We start from the raw sequence: 21,881 nt of genomic DNA, 5'->3' as shown, positions 1-21,881 counted from the left end.
ATGTCTCTCAATTACGAGACTGGGTATGCAGTTCACACAACAAGCCAGTTTTACCATGCTCATACTATTGTTCATATGTGAGCAATTTTGTATATTATTAGATATATCAAAACTTCTATTTTTTGAGGACTTTTCGTGTTTGCTTCTTCATCCTTATATTTAATTGTTTATACCGATGTTGACTGAGAAGGTGATCCAAATAACTAACATTCAACTACTGGTTTTTTGTGTATTTTTAGGTGAATCGTTGATTTCTTGTTGGTACAAGAAGCAACATAAAGTTTCTCTCTCTTCAACTGAAGTAGAATACCGAGCCATGGCTAAAGCCAGTATGAAGGTGGTTTGGCTAAGGAGATTGCTGGCTGACATGGGTGTTCAGAGTAAAAAGCATCACAACTATGATGTGGCAACAAAAGTTTCATTTATATTGCTAGCAATCGGACCTTTCATGAACAAACTAAATTCATTGCGATGGATTGTCATTATGTAAGAGAGAAATTCCTACACGGCACTATTGATTTTTCCTATGTTCAGAATATCAATTGACTGATTTCTTTACCAAACCTCTCGTTCCTCTTAAATTTCACTTTCTCTTGAACAAACTTTCGGTTTTCCAATCGTAAGTTTGAGAGGAATGTTAAAATTATAAATGTGCACATATCTATATATATATATATATATATGCATATTTACATTTTGAAATATATATATTGTCATATGTAATGTAACTAGGAATAGTCTCTTTAGGTTTCTTTATTTTTTGTTGTATTTGAACTAGTCAACACATGTTGACTAGTCAACATAGTCCCAATGGCTTTCTATGGCCTCCTTCGCTTGTTATATATATATATATATATATATATATATATATATATATATATATATATATATATATATATATATATATATATATATGGGGCAAATCCCCACTACAATGTAATGCTTCTTGCATATGTTGAGATAATTACCCATTTGTGGTTCTTTCAGTATTCATTTTGGTATTTTGGTGGAACTCTCCAGTGTCCACTCTTGCTGATTGAGTGAACATCTTTGAAGGAACTCACTTCCTTACATGATTGGTAGCATACCAGAAAGCTAATATGCAAGAACACTTGAAGAGGAGAGGATTCTAAGTAGCTAACTGGTGCTCAGTCAGAGAGTATGTCCCATTTACTTTGTTCTGTCCATTCTTTGAGGTTCTTTGTAAGCTTGGTTGGCCAAAATTCTCCCTTGCAGCCCACTATGTATTAGAAGAAAAAAGTGGAAAATCATATGGAGATGGTGGCTGGCTGCTTGTTGCATGGTGGTATGGCATGGAATGAATGAGAAAGTGTTCAATGTGAAGTCTTCTAACCTGGCCAGCTAACAATTCTCCATTCTCTCATTCAAAATGATTTGTTTATGTGCGTGGCTAGAAAATGGTCTAACTCTAATATGTCATAGGTTGGTCCAGTTCAGGGTTGCCAGACTAGGAAGCGGAAGTGGGAAACGATATAAGAAGTGGCAGCGAGAAGCAAGGTACTTAAAAATTTGTAGGAAATGAGAAGTGAAGTATCAATTTCAATGCAAAACAAGAATAAAAAGGCAATATGAGAATTGAATAGAAATTGAACAAGAAGCAAATAAAAACTAAAATAAAATTGATTATTCTTAAATTTTATGATTTTTTAGTAAAAGAACTAAATTTTTGTTAAAATCTAACAATGGTTGCCAATTTAGAGAAAGCACATGGGAAGTGAGTGGAAGCACATGAAAAACATGAAAAGAAATGTGAGAAAAGTATATAGGAAGCTTGGGCAATGTGTGGGAAACATAGAAAAAGCGCGGGGAATCAAGATTCCCATGAAGTTTCGGAAGCGAGGAGTATCGCGCTTCCAAAGCGAGTTTCTGGGAAGTGTGCTTCCCACCTATCTAAGAAGCTTCTGGTAACTTTGGTCTTGTTAGAATCAGGAACAACTTATTTGTATGTCTGTGATTGCTATGCTGTAATTGGTTTGGTGATCACTTGTCGCCCTTTTTTCCTAATGATCTTTGCACTTTTCAATACACAAACAAACACACACACACACAACATTGCTAGTGCGGCTCTGAATGGCCTACAAATGGGTAATAAGACATTGACTATTGTAATGAAATGGTGGTCTTCAACAAACACACAAATAACTCACAAACAAGTGTCTATTGGAGACACTACAAGCATGACCCTTGAAAGGGTATGAAAGGAAGAACACTTGAAAAATAAATAATACTTTATTCATGAACAAAATGCTTAAGAAGCATGGTTATTTACATTGAAGGGGTTCACCCCTATATATACAAAAAAGTGGGAGAGAGAGGAGAGCTCATTTTGAGCTCTCCAAAAGAGACGTTGGATTCCAACGTCTCTTAATATAGCTGTTGGACTACAGTCCAACAACATTTATTATTATAACTGTTGGACTATAGTCCAACAACATTTATTATAGCTGTTGGACTACAATCCAACAACTATTTGCACAGTCAAGTTCCAATAGAGGAACTTGACTAGATCAAATATCTAGTTTCTATTGAACTAGATGCTAAAAAAGAAAATAAAGAAAAATAGAAAAAGAAAATAATAAAAGAAAATATAATAATATTAAATAATATATATATATATATATATATATTACAATTTACATTTTAACACTTCCCCTCAAACTTACGGTACAATGAGCGAAAGTTTGTCTAAGAGGAAGTGAAATCTGGGAGCAGCGAGAGGCTTGGTGAAGAAGTCTGCTAATTGATATTCTGATGTAACATATGGCAGATCAATGGTTCCATGTAAGTATTCCTCTCTGACATAGTGACAGTCCATCTCAATGTGTTTAGTGCGCTCATGGAATGTCCGGTTGCTTGCAATGTAGATCGCACTTTTGTTGTCACAACACATCTTTGAAGCGCTTGCGTTGCTTTAGCTCCCATATCCGCTAGCAGTCGTCTGAGCCAAACAACCTCCATAGTGGTGGTTGCCATGGCTCTGTATTCAGCTTCGGTGGAGGAAATAGAGACTTCCTGCTGCTTCTTGCACCTCCACCTAAATAAGGTTTCACCTAGGAACACACAAAAACCAGTAGTTGAGTGTCTATTATTGGGATCACCTCCCCAGTCAACATCAGTATATGCAATTAAATTTAATGAAGATGAAGCAGACAAGAAGAGTCCTCGTGAAAGAGAGGATTTTAAGTATCTAATAATATGCAAAATCGCTCCCATGTGCACGGAGGTGGGAGCATGCTGAAACTGACTGACTGTATGAACCACATGAGTTATATCTGGCCTAGTAATGGAAAGATAAGAAAGAGCTCTAACAAGCTGTCTATAAGGAGTAGGATCATCAAGAAGTTCTCCATCATCAATTTTCATTTTAACATTGACAACTTCTGGAGTGTCTACTTTCTTATCATCTGTAATTCCAGACCTGGAAACGATATCAAGAGCAAATTTAGATTGAGATATCAAATACCCCCAAGGGGAATAAGCAACTTCAATGCCTAAAAAATATCTTAATAAACCTAAGTCAGTCATTTCAAAGTGAGTTTTAAAAAGAGATTTGATATTTGCAACTCCCTGTTTGTCGCCTTCGGTGATGATCATATTGTCCACATAGAGAAGAAGAATAATGATGCCTGCATCAGATTTCTTAACAAACAAAGCAGTGTCAGTTAAACAAGGTTGAAAACCAATATCAAGCATAACATGACTAAATCAGTCATACCAGGCTTTTGGAGCCTGTTTAAGACCATAAAGAGTTTTTTCTAGACGAAGAGCTTTACCCTTAGGGATACTAATACCATGTGGGGCTTCCATGTATACTTCTTCAACGAGATTCCCATTCAGGAAAACATTTTTGACATCTAATTGAAAGATAGGCCATGTTCTAATGGAGGCCAAGGCTATTAAAGTTCTAACAGTGGTCATACGAGCCACAGGAGCAAATGTTTCTTCATAATCGATGACATACTCTTGGGCATATCCTTTTGCTACTAAACGGGCCTTATATCTTTCCAGGGTCCCATCACTTTTGGTTTTGACTTTGTATACCCACCTACAACCTATAGGTTTCTTACCCGGAGGAATATCTTGTATCGTCCAAGTATTGGCCTTTTCTAGTGCATCCAATTCTATTTTCATGGCTTCTATCCATTCTATATGATTTTTTGCTTGAGAATAGGATGATGGTTCAACATATGATTGTATTAATGTAATGGCGGCCCTATACGTGGGTGAAAAAGATTCATAAGACAATTTTTTCTGGAGGTTTAGAGATTCTAGACGTTCTTCTAGGTTAGACTTCAGAGTATTTTTGTAATGCACATGGAAGATTTTGCTCTCTACGTCTTGAATATTGTAGACTAACATCCCTATGGATTTGCTCTTCATTATCATCATTTTCAACAACAATAGGACTTTGATCATTGTCAAGGTCACATCCAACATCACATTCATTGGATTTTGAAGTTGGATCAATTAAAAACGAGTATTCAGTGACATCCTTGGATTTTTCAAATTCAAAGAAGCTTTCTTTTTCCAAAAAAGATACATTTCTTGACACATATAATTTGTCATTTTGAAAATCGAAACACCTGTAGCCTTTTTGATTATCAGCATATCCTAAAAAGGCACATGGGATTGCACGAGGAGAGAGTTTGTCATTTCTGTTGGTGAAAACAAAACATTTGCATCCAAAGACTCTTAATCTAGAATAATCTGGAGTTAAATTAACAAGCTTTTCTATTGGAGTTGTATTCTTTAATGAGGAAGATGGCATCCTATTAATGAGGTAGGTGGCAGTTAGGACCGCTTCAGCCCAAAAACTTTTTGGAACTTGATTTGCAATTAGCAATGTCCTAGTAGTTTCCATAATGTGCCGATGTTTGCGTTCGGCTAAGCCATTCTGTTGTGGAGTGTGTGGACATGATCTTTGATGTGTAATATCATGTAAATTGAGATAGTCTTTGAATTCATTGGACATAAATTCTCCCCCTGAATCAGTGCGAAAAACAGAAATATCATTTTGAAACTTATTTTTAACCATTTTATGAAATATTTGGAAGTTAGCAAAGACATCAGATTTATGTTTAAGAAAATAAATCCAAGTATGTCTAGAAAAGTCATCAACAAAAATGACATAATATGTATAACCACCTTTGGAAATAACTGGTGCGGGGCCCCAAACATCCGAACGTATTAACTCAAGTGGTTGTGAGGAAACAAAAGTTCTACTAAGAAATGGTAACCTTTTCATTTTGCCAAGAATGCAGTCTTTACAAGAAAAATTTTCAGAATTACAATTTTTTTTCAAACTTGGAAAATATTGAATTTTAGACATATGAGGATGGCCAAGCCTTTTGTGCCATAAATCCAATTCTAATTTCTGAATATTATAACAAAATGCATTCTTGGGTAATTCCAAAAAGTCCATGTAATAAAGTCCTTTTCTATGGCCTTCCCCAATCAGCTTTCCTGACTGGCGATCCTGTACCCAACAAGCATGAGAAGAGAAGGAGATATTACATCCATAATCAGATATTTGCGAGACAGATAAGAGATTCAAATTAAGTTTAGGGATATATATAACTTCTGGGATAAAAAATCTTTTGGATTTTTGAAGATTTTCAAAACATCCTATTCCTTTTACTTCGAGAGATGTGCCATCGGCTGTAAAAACCTTTGACACACTTGAGTTATTTTTAAGACATTCGGATAGACTATTAACATTTGGGGTCATATGAAAAGAAGCACCAGAATCTAAAAGCCAAGGAAAGTTACCTGGACCGGAGAAAGATGCAACTGCCGCTTTAGTTGAGGCTTCGGTTGAGGAGGATACCCCTTTGAGAAGAGGTTGAAGGATTTCCATCAGTTGAGCCATAGACACAGGTGCATCTTGATCTTTTGACTCAGATTCAACAGATGCAACTCTTTTTTCTTCTCTTCTTTTTAACTTTGGACATTGAGGCCTATAGTGCCCCGGTTCATGACAATGATGACAAATAACTTTTCTTTTATCAAAGTCGCCGTTTTGCCTTCCAAAATGAGGCGGCTTGTAAGTACGAGTATGATTCTCCGGTCTAGATACAGCTAAAACGGAGTCATCATCAACTTTTGGAGTACTTTTTCTAAGTCTATTTTCCTCCATAGTGAGCTCTTCTATAGTATTAACCATGGTTGCCAGTTGAGGAAGCGGGAGCGAGAAGCGATACGGGAAGCGGGAGCGGGAAGCGAGGCACTTTCAAAATTTTAGGAAGCGGGGAAGCGTGGGACCACTTAGGAGCGATTCGGGAAGCGTCTTGGAAGCGACCTAGGAAGCGTCTCGGAAGCAACCTAGGAAGCGTCTCGGAAGCGAGGGGGAAGCGAAAAAAATAAAAATAAAAAATAAAAAATATAAAAAATTTGAAAAAACAGGGGAAGCGAGGGGGAAGCGTGGGGGAAGCGAGGGGGAAGCGTTGGGGAAGCGTGGGGGAAGCGTGCTTCCCATTAAAGGGAAGCGCGTCCCCTATTAAAGGGAAACGCGTCCCCCATTAAAGGAAAGCGCGCTTCCCAAAAAAGGGGGACGCTTCCCCCCACGCTTCGGAAGCGCGACGTTTCGTGCTTCCGAAGCGCGCTTCGGGGAAGCGCGCTTCCCCTTTTAGCTAGGCGCTTCCGGTAACACTGGTATTAACAATAGAAGGAATTTTTCCATGATGTAAAAGGGTCGATTTGGTGGATTCAAAATCCGGCCTTAGACCATTTGCAAATTGATAGAAATGTTCCATATCGAGTTGCTTTTGGCGAAGCTCGATGTCTTCGGCACAATGCCATTTGGGCTCAAGAAGAGCCAACTCTTCCCAAAGTTCGGACAACTCATTATAATATTCTCGAATAGTTTTATCTTTTTGAGTCATTGTCCGAACTTTATCTTGTAAATTGCATACATGTGCAATATCTTTAAGGGAATACATGTTTTTGAGGTATTCCCAAGCCTTATCGGCATGCTCAAACTTAGATAGACTAGAGCATTTTTTAATGTCTATGCTATTGATGAGCCATGATATAATTTTTGCATGCCCTATCCTCCATTCTTTCCATTTCTTTTCATAAGTGGCTAACGCCTTACTCTTCTCTTCTTCCGTTAGAGGAACCTATCACCCTCTTTCTTGGTAAGAGATAGTTTAGGTTCCAAATCGGAACCATCCACTATACCCCATAAACCTTTTCCCCAAATGTGGTGCTTCATAATCGAAGTCCACATTACATAGTTAGTATCATTTAGCTTCATAGGAAAGATGATGATCTTATCATTGTCATCCATCTTTTACAAGGGTAAGAGAGGAATAAATAGGAGGAGAGTGAGAGAAAAATAAAAAGAAAAGAAAAAGAGTAGACAAAGGAATAAGAGGATACAAAACCAAAATTTTTTGTAGCACAAGTTCGTCTTTCTTTAAACAAATCTTCTTGAGCCAAGAACAAGGTGATGAAACACCTTTTGTAAATGTGGCACGGAAATCGAGGCGGAAGCACTTCAAGATCTAAGGATTTCGTAGCTTTGATACCATGTAATGAAATGGTGGTCTTCAACAAATGCACAAATAACTCACAAACAAGTGTCTATTGGAGACACTACAAGCATGACCCTTGAAAGGGTATAAAAGGAAGAACACTTGAAAAATAAATAATACTTTATTCATGAACAAAATGCTTAAGAAGCATGGTTATTTACATTGAAGGGGTTCACCCCTATATATACAAAAAAGTGGGAGAGAGAGGAGAGCTCATTTTGAGCTCTCCAAAAGAGACGTTGGATTCCAACGTCTCTTAATATAGCTGTTGAACTACAGTCCAACAACATTTATTATTATAACTGTTGGACTATAGTCCAACAACATTTATTATAGCTGTTGGACTACAGTCCAACAACTATTTGCACAGTCAAGTTCCAATAGAGGAACTTGACTGGATCAAATATCTAGTTTCTATTGAACTAGATGCTAAAAAAGAAAATAAAGAAAAATAGAAAAAGAAAATAATAAAAGAAAATATAATAATATTAAATAATATATATATATATATATATTACAGTTTACATTTTAACAACTATCACACACACATACACACAAAATGATTTATCTAACCAAATTCTGTCATTTGTTCCAGGATTCATCTGTCACAGACATTGCTTGTGCTGCTCTGAATGGCCTAAAAATGGGTGATAAGACATTGACTGTAAGGCGAGCAACTGCAAGGTACATAGTTATATACATATTATGTTCATTATGGTGGGGAAATGTTAAGTTTGAGTCCAATGAGACTTGTTTTTTATCCTTTTCAATTATGAATCTCTTACAACTTATTATTGAGATGTGATGTTTTGCACCGTATCTGGATCTAGATTCAGATCTATTATTTGATTCTTCTCATGTTAGATGCAATACTGCTGTCTGTCTGTCTGTCTGTTTTTAATATTTTGTATTCTCATTTTACCCATGTATGATATTTCTTGTGTATTATTTATGGGGTTATTTATGTAACATGCCTTGTTTTAGAAATTAATCTATAAAAGAGAGATACCACACATCTTCCCTCATAAGTAATGTGTGAGATGCAGCGCCAAGTTGTTTTCGAGTTCCCAATCTGATCCTTATTTCTCTTAAAATCCTTTGTTTTTATAAAAAAATCTTTTTCTTTCTTCCTTGCTGCAATACATATAGATCAATCTATATGTATGTGTGTGATTCTTTCAATATCCTTGCCTTGAGTTTTGAAACAAAACATTAAAATGTTGTGCTGATGTCTCTCACAGCCTGGTTATCCTCTTTTGCTTGTGGCACGATACCCTAGGCATCATGCCTAGTATTCTTTTGATAAAAAAAGAAGTTAAAGGAGGCTTGGTTGTTGTGTTAAGATCAGACCATGCGAAAAGGGAGCCTGATCTTGCCTTGTTGCTGCACCGATCTACAAAAGGAAAAAAGAACGCAGATATGGTTTACCATGTTTTATGGTTGGGAGTTATTTCATATCATGGATAGCAATTATATATATATATATATATATATATCACTATCATTGATATCGGCGATATTTTGAAAATTTCCCGAGAAATCTGATATTTTACGGTAACTGATATTAAAGGTAATATCTCATGATATTTTCAAAATATCGCCAGAAGACAAAATTACGTGATATTGTCACGATAATATCATGATATTTTTGTGAAAAACTCTTTTATTTATTTATTTATTTATTTTAAGTTTGCATTTCCTATTTTTTTGTTTCTTTTATATTTTAAAACCTATAAAACATGTTTCTTTATATTTTTGGAAGAAAAATAATGCAAAACTTGTTATTTTCTTAGTTTTTTTGTTATTTATATTTTTTCAAAATTTTAAACTCTTGAGATATTCCCGAGATTTATCAATGTTGAGAATCTTTTTGAGAAATACCGTCGCCGAAAAATTACCTTTAACGATACAAGTGACTATATATATATATATATCGTTGTGATCCTTGTTGCTGTTTTGTGCTATTTCTTGTTGCTTTTGTTTGAGACATTGTGTCCTAATTTCCATTGGTGTCCTATTCCTTTAGTTTTTTGACTTCTTTCCTTTTGAGATGGACTCAAATCATCATACTCCTTTGTCCTCCACTTTTGTTCTTCACATGGTTTTTGAAAAACTAAATAATTCCAACTGTCTTACCTAGAATAGGCAAAATTTCGCTCTTATTAGAAGTCAAGATCTTGCTGGGCATTTGGACGGCTGAATTAAGTCCCACTTCAGTATATTTTGCAGAAATAAAAGATGAGAAAGAGAATGTCCTATCATCTTCATTGAAATGAAACAAGGGTGAACAAATATAATGCCAACAACGGGCTTATACACACACAAATCGAGGTTCAAATGAACCGATTACAATCTCATACGAGATGAAATACAAAACAGCAAAAGGCATAAAAAGCCTATTGGAAAAGAGGGAGAGCCTTTATATAAAATACCAAAATGCTTCAAAGAGCATTGGCTTACAATTAGGGAGTGAGACTCTATTTATAGAGCCTCACTCAAGGAGTGGGAGACAGTCCAACAGTCGTAGTATGACTGACAAAAAGTCAAAAAACAAAAATAAAAAGAAAATAAATATTACACTTAAGTCCCTAGTGGACTATACTACATACAAAAAGATAGAAATACCTTTGTCGAGTATTTATATACATATAATTTTAACACTCTTCCTCAACCTTACGATGAAATCACCGAAAGTTTGCTAAGAAGATACAAAAGTCAGGACAGTGAAAGAGCTTTGGTGAAGAAGTCTGCAATATGAAATTCAGATTGAACATATGGCAACATCATAGTCCCCTTCAAATATTCTTTGCGAATATAGTGACAATCCATTTCAATGTGTTTCATTCGCTCATGAAATGTGTGATTGCTGGCTATATAGATGACACTTTTGTTATCGCAGTATAGTTTTGAAGATTCAGAGACATCAACACCCATATCGAAAAGTAATGCTCTCATCCACATGACTTTAGTGGTTGTTGTAACGACCCCAACTCATACATTTGAAAAATGCGGATTTTTTTTCCTAAGAGTTGCGAAAAACTTCCCAGAAACCCGGGGTTCTTACAGTTCCGATTTCAGTTGGATAACCACACACCATAAACAAACTTACATTTGTCATCCATAACCAACCAACTAAACTCTTTTTGTAATAACCCTAATTTTAGGCATTTATTTAAATATATTATAATATATATTGCATAACAGAGTTATTTGGGCCTGAGATCCAAATTTCAGATACAGGACCCATAAAGGGATTTTTCGAATAAATTTACCTCGTAAAATTGATATGTATGCATAAGTACAATAATTTTTAATTAATTAAATAATTCCGGGAATGATTATTTAAAAGGGGTGCGTAGATGGGTCCGGGATCCACCTTTCAGATCCATATACATATACCTGTACAGATATTTTAATATATATATATAATCATAATAAAATAAAGAAAACAGTAAATAGTGGAGACAGATCCACTCTTTATCCAGCCCGGATCCAAATTGGGATTTGGATCCCGAGTCGTAGAGTTCGGACCCATTACCCGAATCTGTAAATAAACTACAAAATGGGGGTTTAAGTTATATGAATAATGCTAATTTTAAATTAAAAAGATAATATTAATTATAAGATAAAAAGGAGAAAATTTTGGTATATAGGGTCGGACCCACAGTTGGATCCACCCGGATCCAACTGAGGATCCGTCATTCACAGGCAAACCGGGTCCATTTTAACAATGGACCCAGCGTCGCGGGTCACGGGCTCGGACCCGGACCCGAGTCCAATTTTAAAAGAGGGGGGGCATTAAAATAGGAATCGTGCCTAGGGCACGATTCTTGTTTTCAAGAATCGGAAACAGAAAGGGGCAACCGACCCCGCGCCTCTCGGCAAGAGGGGAGGGGAGTAGCCGATAAAGGGGGAGTGGAGAGGGGGTCTTGCCCTCTTCTCTCTCTCTCTCTCTCTCTCTCTCTCTCTCTCTCTCTCTCTCGCTCGGTGAGTGCACGCCGGAGGGCAAAACGCCACCGTCAGACAGCGTGGGCCACCGGCTGCCATTGGAGGCCACGACGAGTAGCCCTGTCAGGAGGAGCATCAGTCGCGACCTTGCCATCGCGTCTCCAGCCTTCGACCGCCGGAAAAATCGTCGAATAAGGTACGACTCTTGGATTTGGGTGAGGGATCGAACATGGGTTCGATCCCGTGTGTGGAGTTTGAGGTGAGCATCCACAAAACCCTGTCGATGGATGGATTCCCTGTTTTCAAGGGACAAAAAGGGGGTTCAGATGGTAGTGGCATTTGATTTGGGGAAAACCCTTGGGTCTAACTCTAACATGAAAACTCCCCAAATCAGGCCTATTGTGGGGGTTGGGCTGAGGTAGGGGATGGTCCCAGCCGTGAAGGTCCCCACTTTCTTGCATGAACACCCTAGATTTTGGGGTTTCCTAGCTGGGAACCGACGAACACAGGTAGGATGAGGAGATGTATTCGAATATGGAGATTTTAAATTTTTTTTATAACCCTATTAGTGGCAGACTATGTCACATGGGTGCGGGTGCGGGTGCGGGTGCGGGGATTCGGCACTTCCAAAAAACCCGGGTGCGGGGTTGCGGCAGGGGCAAAAATGTAAAAAAAAATTTATATATATATATATATGATTTTGAAGTTTTAACAGTTTAACATTTAACAGTAAACATTGTCATAAACTCATAATATGATTCATCATGCATGCAATATATCAACCTAAATATCAAATTATCAATCAAATAAGTAAAGCAATTACATAAATCGACCTAAATATCAATCAAATAAGTATTGCATAAAAGAACTAAATTACATACCAAAGTATATCCTGATGAAGTAATGGATGCTAATAATTTTCTTCTTCATCATCAAATGCATCATTAGAAGGAATACTGGGCTCAGCTAAATCCCCTGTCGACCCAAAAAAAAAAGAAACATATGGGGGAGGGGCTCGGCCCCTCCCCTGTCGACCCAAAAAAAAAAACAGATGGAGGAGGGGCTCGGCCCCTCCCCTGTCGACCCAAAAAAAACAACAGATGGGGGAGGGGCTCGGCCCCTCCCCTGTTGACCCAAAAAAAACAACACATGGGGGAGGGGCCGAGCCCCTCCCTTGTCAACCCAAAATAAACAACACATGGGGGAGGGGCCGAGCCCCTCCCCTGTCGACCCAAAAAAAACAACACATGGGGGAGGGGCTCGGCCCCTCCCCTGTCGACCCAAAAAAAACCCCTCCTGTGCCGAAAAATGAGGGAGCAGGGGGGGCTCAGCCCCTCCCCTGCCGACCCAACAAAAGACTGAGAGAGGGGGGGGGGGTGCTCGGCCCCTCCCCTGCCGACCCAAGAAGAGAGTGAGAGAGGGTACCTGCGAAAGGAGAGGATGAGCCGAGACGATGAGCCGAGAGGAGGAGCTGGGGCGGCGGAGCTGGGAGAGAGCTCGAGCTCAGGGGGAGAGGGAGGAGAGATTAGGGCAAAAAAAAGTTTTGCCCTAATCCTCCTTTTCATCGGGGATTTTTTTTTTACGCCCAAATCGTGGACAAAAATGACCCTGGGTGCATTGACCGCACCCAGGGTCGTGTTGACCGCACCCGGTGCCGCACCCGCACGCGCACCCGCGTCGCGTCGCGTCGACGCGGGTGCGGCATATGTTTTGCCGAGTCCCTGTGACATAGGTGGCAGATTGTAGCATATACCATGAGTCTTTCCTCTGTTTTCTTTGCCAAATGTTCTATGCTTGGATATGATATGATAACAATAATTTAAAGTCATGAAAACAATTGATCTTGTGTATGGAGTTAAGTCTTGATACTGTTACTCAGCTGAAATATGTTGTATCTGAACCTGAGTGCTTGTATTCTTGAAACCAAGTACTTAAGGACTGTGTGGGATTTGTAGTTGCTGTTGTTAATTAGGTAATTAAGCCTCCAAAAATTTACTGCATATCCTGTCTTGCTCATTCCATAATGGAGCATTGTATTTTGGACTGAATATTGGATTCCCAGAATTTGAATTTTATGTTTTCGGTTTGCATTTGGTTTTTGTACTATTAGAAGGGGTACGTTATTTTACCATTCCATGGAAGACTTCCTGTTGTGAAGAGTTTGGAGGATTGAAACAACTCTACTTCTTGTGAAAGTTCTTTAGCCTTCATTCATTTCTTTGCTAAATAAACTATTAGTGTCCAATCTTTTTCCTACGCTATTTTTGGTTATTCACAAATTAAATATTGGTTGATACTATCAAGAAGAATTTCCTCATTCTATCCAATATTAACACTCAATGCTGGACAAGCAATTTATGAGCTTAGTTAGACATACCTCTTAACCAGCAAAGGTATCTGTGTATCTGGATGGAATTTCGTACTTTGGCAGGATATATATAGATAAAAGCATCATGCAACAGCCAATCAAAGATCCCTCCCAGCTACTTGGAAAAAAAATACCATACCCATATATATATATATATATATATATTATGAAAAATGTAAAATGGAAGTGTAGTTATGAAATCAAGTAGTCCCAATGACCTAATGTATTATTGATATACTTTGAGCATGCAGGGTGTATTGGTTTGCCATGAAAGTTTATGATTTCAATTGACTAATAAGAATCAGTTTAATGAAAATGTGTTCCAAATTTAATAGATACTGTGTATGATCTAACTTCCGGTATGAATAAAGGAAAATCTTGAAACCTACACATACCTATCTATGTGTTAAGAACAGGTTGAAATGTTATTTCAAAGAAGGTTATGTAACTGTTATTGTTATGATTATGGTACTCATGAGTGTGAGCATGATTCAGTTATTGGTAATTCTTCTTGGGCATGGATGCTTGATTTATTATGTGAAATGGTACATGTGCACTCACACTCAAAGAAACCATGGATTGATTAATACCCGTATGTTATGTAGGTAACACACACATAGTGAAAATGCATATGATTGATAAATAACATGCATATGGTTGGGTTATGATTGCATGGGTGCACATGCTTTTAGTATCATTGGCCTAGCGTTATAAATGAAACACTAATTCAGTTTTATTATGTGGTGCATCGATGGCCTAAATGGACCATCATCGGCCTGGAGAGCCGTTGGTTTGGTTTTATTTCACATATGTTTTTAATTGCATCACTTGAACCATATAAGATGATTTGGCACATTACTACACTGTTCTAGTTGTTTATACGGGCTGGAGTTCCGTAAGGGGTCCCCGCAAGGGAGGATGCGGGTTTTTACTTTACTTTTGCATATGGTGTTGCGAACTTAAAGAATTAACTTTAATAAAAATATAATAAATAAGAACAATGTAATATACATTCTGGGATATCTCATATGGAGTATGAGAATCTTAGATATCCGGTCTTGGGGAGACTGTGAGGATACAAAACTCCGTGTGCTGTAATTTTGTCCGCTAAACCCGATATTGAGGTTTTTTCTTCTGGCTGCAGTTTTAGGGAGAGTCCGCCACTTTACCCGGGAGTGGTGTGTTTGACACAACTGTTGTTTATGGTACCAAGGAAGTGACACTTGTGGGCGTTGGGTGTCCCTTGTGTCCCCGACATTAGATGTGGAGGTCTAATGTTCCGAAGGTGATTCAGTCGAGCGCTAAGTTGGAACCCAGTAATAAAATACAAATTGTGTGTTAAGCTACCCTGAGAACCTACTTGACCTCGGGGATTGTACCCGTTTGGTGTATCTGCGGGCAACGGTAATTAAAAAGAAGAACTTAAAGCTGTGTGCATTTAATAGGGCATGCATATGGAAAGATGAAACTTAAATGAAAGATAACAGAAGAAATCATGCATTGTACATAATCATGCATTTTCTTGTTATGCATTAGATCATGCATGTTTGAATCATTCTCTATATCATGACATGATTTGGTGGTAGCATATGATTACTTCTTGAAATCATGCTGCAAGGTTTGGTTATTTAGTTCTTGATATATGGTACTGCTTTACTGTTCTTGACTGATGAGCATATATAATTGTTGGTATATATGGATATTTGAATGTTGCAAATTTTATATCTGCACTCACTCAAATCATTGCATGAAATCTTATCCATGTTGTTTGTCTCATCTGGTTTCTTTAGAAGTAGCTGTGCTCAGAATTTCTGTTCTGACACCCTACTTTGTTGGTTTTTCACAGGACATGGTGAACAGTGTGGTTGGACTGACTACTGGAGATGGATGAGAGTCATACTTGGGCTTGACAGCTTCAGCAGAGGACAGAGTGACTCTTTCTTCAATCCTTCTTGCTTTTTCAATTGTTACTTTACTTTCAGTTGAATAAAGCATTCTCTGTACAGTTTACTCTCACTCATAAATAAAGAAATTGTTTTGGTTCTTATGGATGATGGTTACAAGTTCGTTTGTGGTGGTTGGGCTATCCAATGAAAATTGGAACTGTGAGGACCCCGGATCTTTGAGAAGGTTTCCGCATTGAAAAAAAAAATATTCCGCATTTTCAAAGGGTATGAATTGGGGTCGTTACACTTTTATTAATGAATCAATAAAAGTCTCATACACAACTCAAAAATGAAGTAACAACTGCAGAAATTAAAAAGAACTAAAAGAAGCAAAAATAGAGCCACACTGTCTGTAAGTGAAGTAGTCTGAAGCAAAAGTGACCCTCGTATCTCCTCAGAAGCGAGTCGACTTCACTGATCATCTAAGGCTGCGAAAAACCATAAAAGTGACAAATCTACTAATAAATTGACGTGATCTGCAGAAAGTGTGAGAAAAGGAGGGGAAGAGAAGAGGTTTCAGAAATCGGCAGTCAATCTTTCTTATTGTTGCACTAGTGTTTCATTAGTCTTAATAGGGTTACAAAGATCTTTTTACAAGGACAAAAGTGCCCCTTGTTAGTAACACATGTTATATTATAACACAACTAAAGCAAAACTCGTGAATGGATATGGATCCTTTATCAGATCCATATCCAATCCATATTTCACATTTTAATACCCTCCCTCAAGTTGTGCATGGGGTTGAACCATGTGCAACTTGTTCTTCAGATACCAGAAGCGGTGACTTGTAAGACCTTTTGTAAACATATCTGCAACTTGGTCTTCTGAAGGCACATAAACTGGTTCAATCTCTTTGTCGGCTATCTTTTGTCTGATGAAATGTTGATCGATTTCAATATGTTTAGTCCGACAATGATGAACAGGATTGAATGCAATTTGTATAACACTTCTATTATCACACATAAGTGTCGAATTTGAGATATCCTCTCCCATCTCTGTAAGAAGATGCCTAATCTAGGTCACTTCTGCTGTGTTAGCTACCATAGATCTATACTCTGCCTCTGTGCTAGATCTTGCCACAACCTTCTGTTTTCTGCTACTTCATGAGACAAGATTTCTCCCAATGAAAACACAGTATCCTGAAACAGACCTCCTCTCATCTGGATCCCCTGCCCAGTCTGCATCTGTATAGGCCAGTATGTCATGTTTTGGTGATTTCCATGAACATTGAGTATATGTGAGTCCATCACCCACCGTTCCTTTTAGATAGCGAAGGATGCGTTTGACAACATCCATGTGACCAGTCTTTGGTTCATGCATGAATTGAGATACTTGATTGACAGAATACACAATGTCTGGTCTAGTGAAGGTAAAGTATTATAGCATACCTACTAAACTTCGATACTTGACTGCATCAGGATATAACTCACCATCACAAATACTGAGCCTTTGGTTAACAACACTGGGTGTGGGTAGAGGTTTACAATCTGTCATTCCTGCTTTAGCCAGAAGATCAAGAGTGTATTTATGTTGAGTTAATGACATTTTATCACCTTGTCTGTCTACCTCTACTCCAAGAAAATATCTCAGCTCCCCAAGGTCTTTCATTTTGAACCGTATACTCAATAGAACTTTAATTTGCTGAATGTGGTCTGGAGCATTACCAGTGATAACAATATCATCAACATATATGAGTAAGAAAACCATAGTGTCACCGTTCCTATATATGAACAGAGAATGGTCAAGTTGGGAACGAAATAAACCATGTTTATGGATTTCTAAGGAAAAACTTTCAAACCATGACCTAGAAGCTTGCTTCAATCCATACAAAGCTCTAGTTAACTTGCATACATATTCTTTTGGGCTTCCCTCTGCATAACCTTGAGGCTGCTCCATATGGACCTCTTCCTTTAAGTCCCCATGAAGGAATGCATTCTTAACATCAAGCTGACTGAGAATCCACCCATGTTCAATTGCCAGACCAAGTATAATGCGAATAGTTCCCATTTTCACCACTGGGCTGAATGTCTCATCATAATCTTGACCATATTCTTGAGTGAAACCCTTGGCCACAAGACGCGCCTTGTACCGTTCAATGCTATCATCCGGTTTATATTTAAATTTATAAACCCATTTGAAACCAACAACATTTTTGTCTGGAGGACGGCCAACTATCTCCCATGTTCGACACTCATGAAGGACGGCCAACTATCTCCCATGTTCGACACTCATGAAGTGCCTCGATCTCCTCATTCATCGCTTCAATCCATTTGTTGGATTGGATAGCTTGATGAAAACCAAGTGGTTCATCATGTTTTTCAATTTGGGATAGAAAAATTTGAAAGTCCATAAAAAAGTTGTCATAACTAACCCATTTTTCAATAGGATGCCTTATCCTGCCTGATCTTCTTGGTGCTTCTCTGTCATTAGACAATGCAATGTGTTCTTCAGCAGGTACATTCGTTTGCTCTCTAGATCTCCTGGTATACACATTTCCTTTGTATCTCAGACACTCTGCTGGTGATGTATTATCTGAAACTGTCTCACCATGTATGCTTTCAGGAGACAGAACAGTATGCTCGGCATCATGTGAAATAAGTTCAGCACTAAGCCACGGATTATACCAATTATCAACTGCACCAGTAGGTTCACGATTGACCTCCGCTTCTTTTCCCATAAAATTATTTTCATCAAAAACAACATTTCTGGAAATTCTAATCTTCTTACTGGCAGGATCATAGCATCTGTAACCCTTGTGTTCATCTGCATAACCTACAAATTGGCATATAGAGGCTTTGTCCTGGAATTTAGTCCTCATGGATTTGTCAATATGAACATAACATGTGCATCCAAAAACTCGTAACTCATTATAATCGGGATGTGCACCAAAGAGAACATAATAGGGAGATTGATTTTCAAGAATAGGCAAGGAAGACGGTTTATCACATGAGTGGCAGTGAAGAGCTTCAGTCCAAAGACTAATGGGTAAGTTACTCCCATGCATCATACTCATTGCACTTTCTACAATATGTCTGTGTTTACGTTCAACAATTCAATTTTCTTGTGGAGTGTACGGGCAAGAAACTCTGCGATGCATCCCATTATCTTGGAGAAAATCTAAAAATTCTTTGGAGGAATACTCACTACCTCCATCACATTGGAGAATTTGGATATTTTGAGAGAATTGATTTTTAACATAGGCATGAAAGTGACGGAAAATGGAAAAGACCTCTGATTTGTGTTTCATAAAGAATATCCAGGTAAAATGAGAGAAGCTGTCAATAAAGGATACATAATATTTACTTCCAGAAGAGGAAGGATTAGGAGTTGGGCCCCAAACATCTGAACATATTATCTCAAAAGGTATAGAAGCTCTTTTATTTATTTCATGAAAAGGAAGTACATGACTTTTGCAGACCTGACAACTGAGACATATTTTATTCCTCAATGAAGGTGAAGTAGACTCCGAAAGAAGACTATTGGACACTAACTTTTCAATAAAGACTTGACTACAATGACCAAGACGAGAATGCCAGAGATCTGACTTATTACACTTGGATTTACTTAGGACACTTTTGGAGACGAGATCAGACTGGGGCTTCAGGACACTGGAGGCTGGATCTTTATTAAAGACATACATGTCTCCACGTCGCTCTCCTTTAGCGAACATCTTCTTCGTTTGAAGATCCTTGACAAAGACAGAAGTAGGAGTAAATTCCACAGAAGAATTGGTAGAATCAACAAGCTTGGAAACATATACAATATTTTTCTTTATATTTGGTGCATGAACAACATCAGATAAAGGAATAGATGACTTAGACAAAGGAATGACGACATTGCCTATGTTTGAAATAGGGTGGTGAGTCCCATCTCCGGTTACAATATTAGATTTTCCAAAATAGGGAGTTAGAGTAGAGAACTTACCTGCATTACCAGTGACATGGGTTGCTGCCCCAGAGTCAACATACCATATTCCATCATCATTTTGCTTCAGATTCAAGTTGGCCATAGCAGATAGAAGGAGATCCTTAGCATCTTCACTAACTCAAAATGTACCTGCAGTTTCTGATATACCAACATTTCTGGCGTTTTGCATTCTATTCCGATTTTGTGGGTTGAACCAGCAGTTGGCCTTGATATGACCTCGCTTGTTGCATTGAAAGCATGTGGGAATATTCTTTGAAAAATTGACATTAGAATTTGGTGTAGGTAGAATCCCACGTCCACCCTGGATTGGATATCCCTTGCCTCTGCCACGTCCTCCTCGTGCACGATCAACTATCACCCCTGTGGCAAGAACCTCATGCATAGATGGTTGTCCTGTTGAAGCTTCAGACATGCTTTTTAGTGTCATCTCATACTGAAAAAGTTTGGCGCGTAATTCCTCAAAGGAGAGCAACGTAGGCAAGCATAATAAGGATGTAACAAAAACATGATATTCTGATCCCAGGGCATTCAGTGTTTGCTGCACCTTTTCTTTATCTGAGACTGGATATCCAACCATAGCTAATTGATCTGTGATGCTTTTGACTTGATTTAAGATCATTGCACCCTTTTTTAACATTTGAAATTCATGTTTAAGAAACAACACTTTAGCCTCTGAGATCTGAGAGTAGGTCTGAGCTAAAGCATCCCACAAAACCTTAGAGGTGCAATCATCAGGAATAGAGATCAAGACTTCTTGTGACAATGTGGAGGTGATGTATGCGACGAGTGCCTGATCACGCTTCATCCAAGCAACAAAAACAGGGTTGCGAATAATATTTGGCAATCTTCCATCCTCTTTGGCTTCGATTGTGATAAATTCTGGAGGCATTGGAGTCGATCCATTCAAGTGACTTGAAAGATCTTGACTCCGAATGAAAGGGACAATTTGTCTCTTCCAAGTCAAATAGTTGTTGGTAGTTAACTTTTCTGACACTAACTGCCCTAAGAAACTGGAAGAGAGACCTGAATTCCCTGAAGAATCCATTGATAGAATAAAAGGCTAACAAAGAATTAAGATAAATGAAAATAAGTAGGTCGAAGGAAATGGATTTGAGAATGGCCGCAATATTGAACTTGACTTTATGGGGCTGAAAGTGCCGAAGGACAAAGATAGAATAGCAGATCTGAAGGGATTTCAGATCTGTGAGGAATAGAAGAGGCTTAAATCAGACAATGATCTTTAGAAATGGGAGAAAGAACTGATGGCAGATCTGTCGCCACTTTTAGATTTGCGACAGTGAGGGAAGAAGGATAAGCAAAGATTATAAATCTGAAAGTATTTCAGATTTACAAGGTAATAACAGAGAGAGGAGGAAAAACAAAGGTTGCGTGACCTACCAACTTTCACGCTAAAAGGGATATTTTCTGAAAGTATTTCAGATTTGCAGGACAATGGAAGAAAAGAAACAAATCGACATTTAAAGAAATGTAAATAACAAAAAAAAGTAGGAAAACCTTGCGTGACCTACCAACTTTCACGCAAAAAGGAATGACCAGGCAGGTACGTGATTTAGAAGACTGTTCACGCTGACCAGCAAGAAAGGAGTCACGTGATTTGGAAGACTGTTAACGTTGAAAAGGGGGCTCTGTGAAATAGAGGAAAGGAGGTTTCAGATCTGTCAGAAGCTGTTCACGATCTGTCAGAAGTTGTTCACGCTGAGCAGCCTGCTTTCAGATCTACGAACTGCCAGCTTTTTCACGCTGACCAGGCACGAGCCTTATGTATTCATCACCCACAGGATTAACCCTGCTCTGATACCATGATAAATCTGCTAATAAACTGACGTGATCTGCAGAAAGTGTGAGAAAAGGAGGAGAAGAGAAGAGGTTTCAGAAATCGGCAGTCAATCTTTCTTATTGCTGCATTAGTGTTTCATTAGTCTTAATAGGGTTACAAAGATCTTTTTACAAGGACAAAAGTGCCCCTTGTTAGTAACACATGTTACATTATAACACAACTAAAGCAAAACTCGTGAATGGATATGGATCCTTTATCGGATCCATATCCAATCCATATTTCACATTCTAATAAAAAGTAGGGTGTCAAAATCCAAAGAATACTACGTACAGGTCCCT

The 21,881-nt window shown here is 38.1% G+C and overlaps 1 protein-coding gene across 6 annotated transcripts in view; it reads left to right on the top strand.

Moving 5' to 3' along the window:
- The window catches only part of LOC149822214 (splicing factor U2af large subunit B-like), a 219,656-nt gene that overhangs the window by 121,690 nt on the left and 76,085 nt on the right, over window positions 1–21,881 (top strand). For all 6 annotated transcript variants that reach the window (XM_089980673.1, XM_089980672.1, XM_089980671.1 and 3 more), the window contains one exon: window positions 8,152–8,240. In XM_089980673.1, coding sequence (XP_089836799.1) covers window positions 8,152–8,240 — 89 coding nt within the window. The remainder of the gene's footprint in view (window positions 1–8,151; window positions 8,241–21,881) is intronic.

The sequence above is a fragment of the Nuphar pumila genome, chromosome 11 (genome assembly GCF_984573655.1).
Source record: "Nuphar pumila chromosome 11, dmNupPumi1.hap1.1, whole genome shotgun sequence".
Taxonomy (NCBI): Eukaryota; Viridiplantae; Streptophyta; class Magnoliopsida; order Nymphaeales; family Nymphaeaceae; genus Nuphar; species Nuphar pumila.
This window is presented reverse-complemented; position numbering and strand designations above follow the sequence as displayed.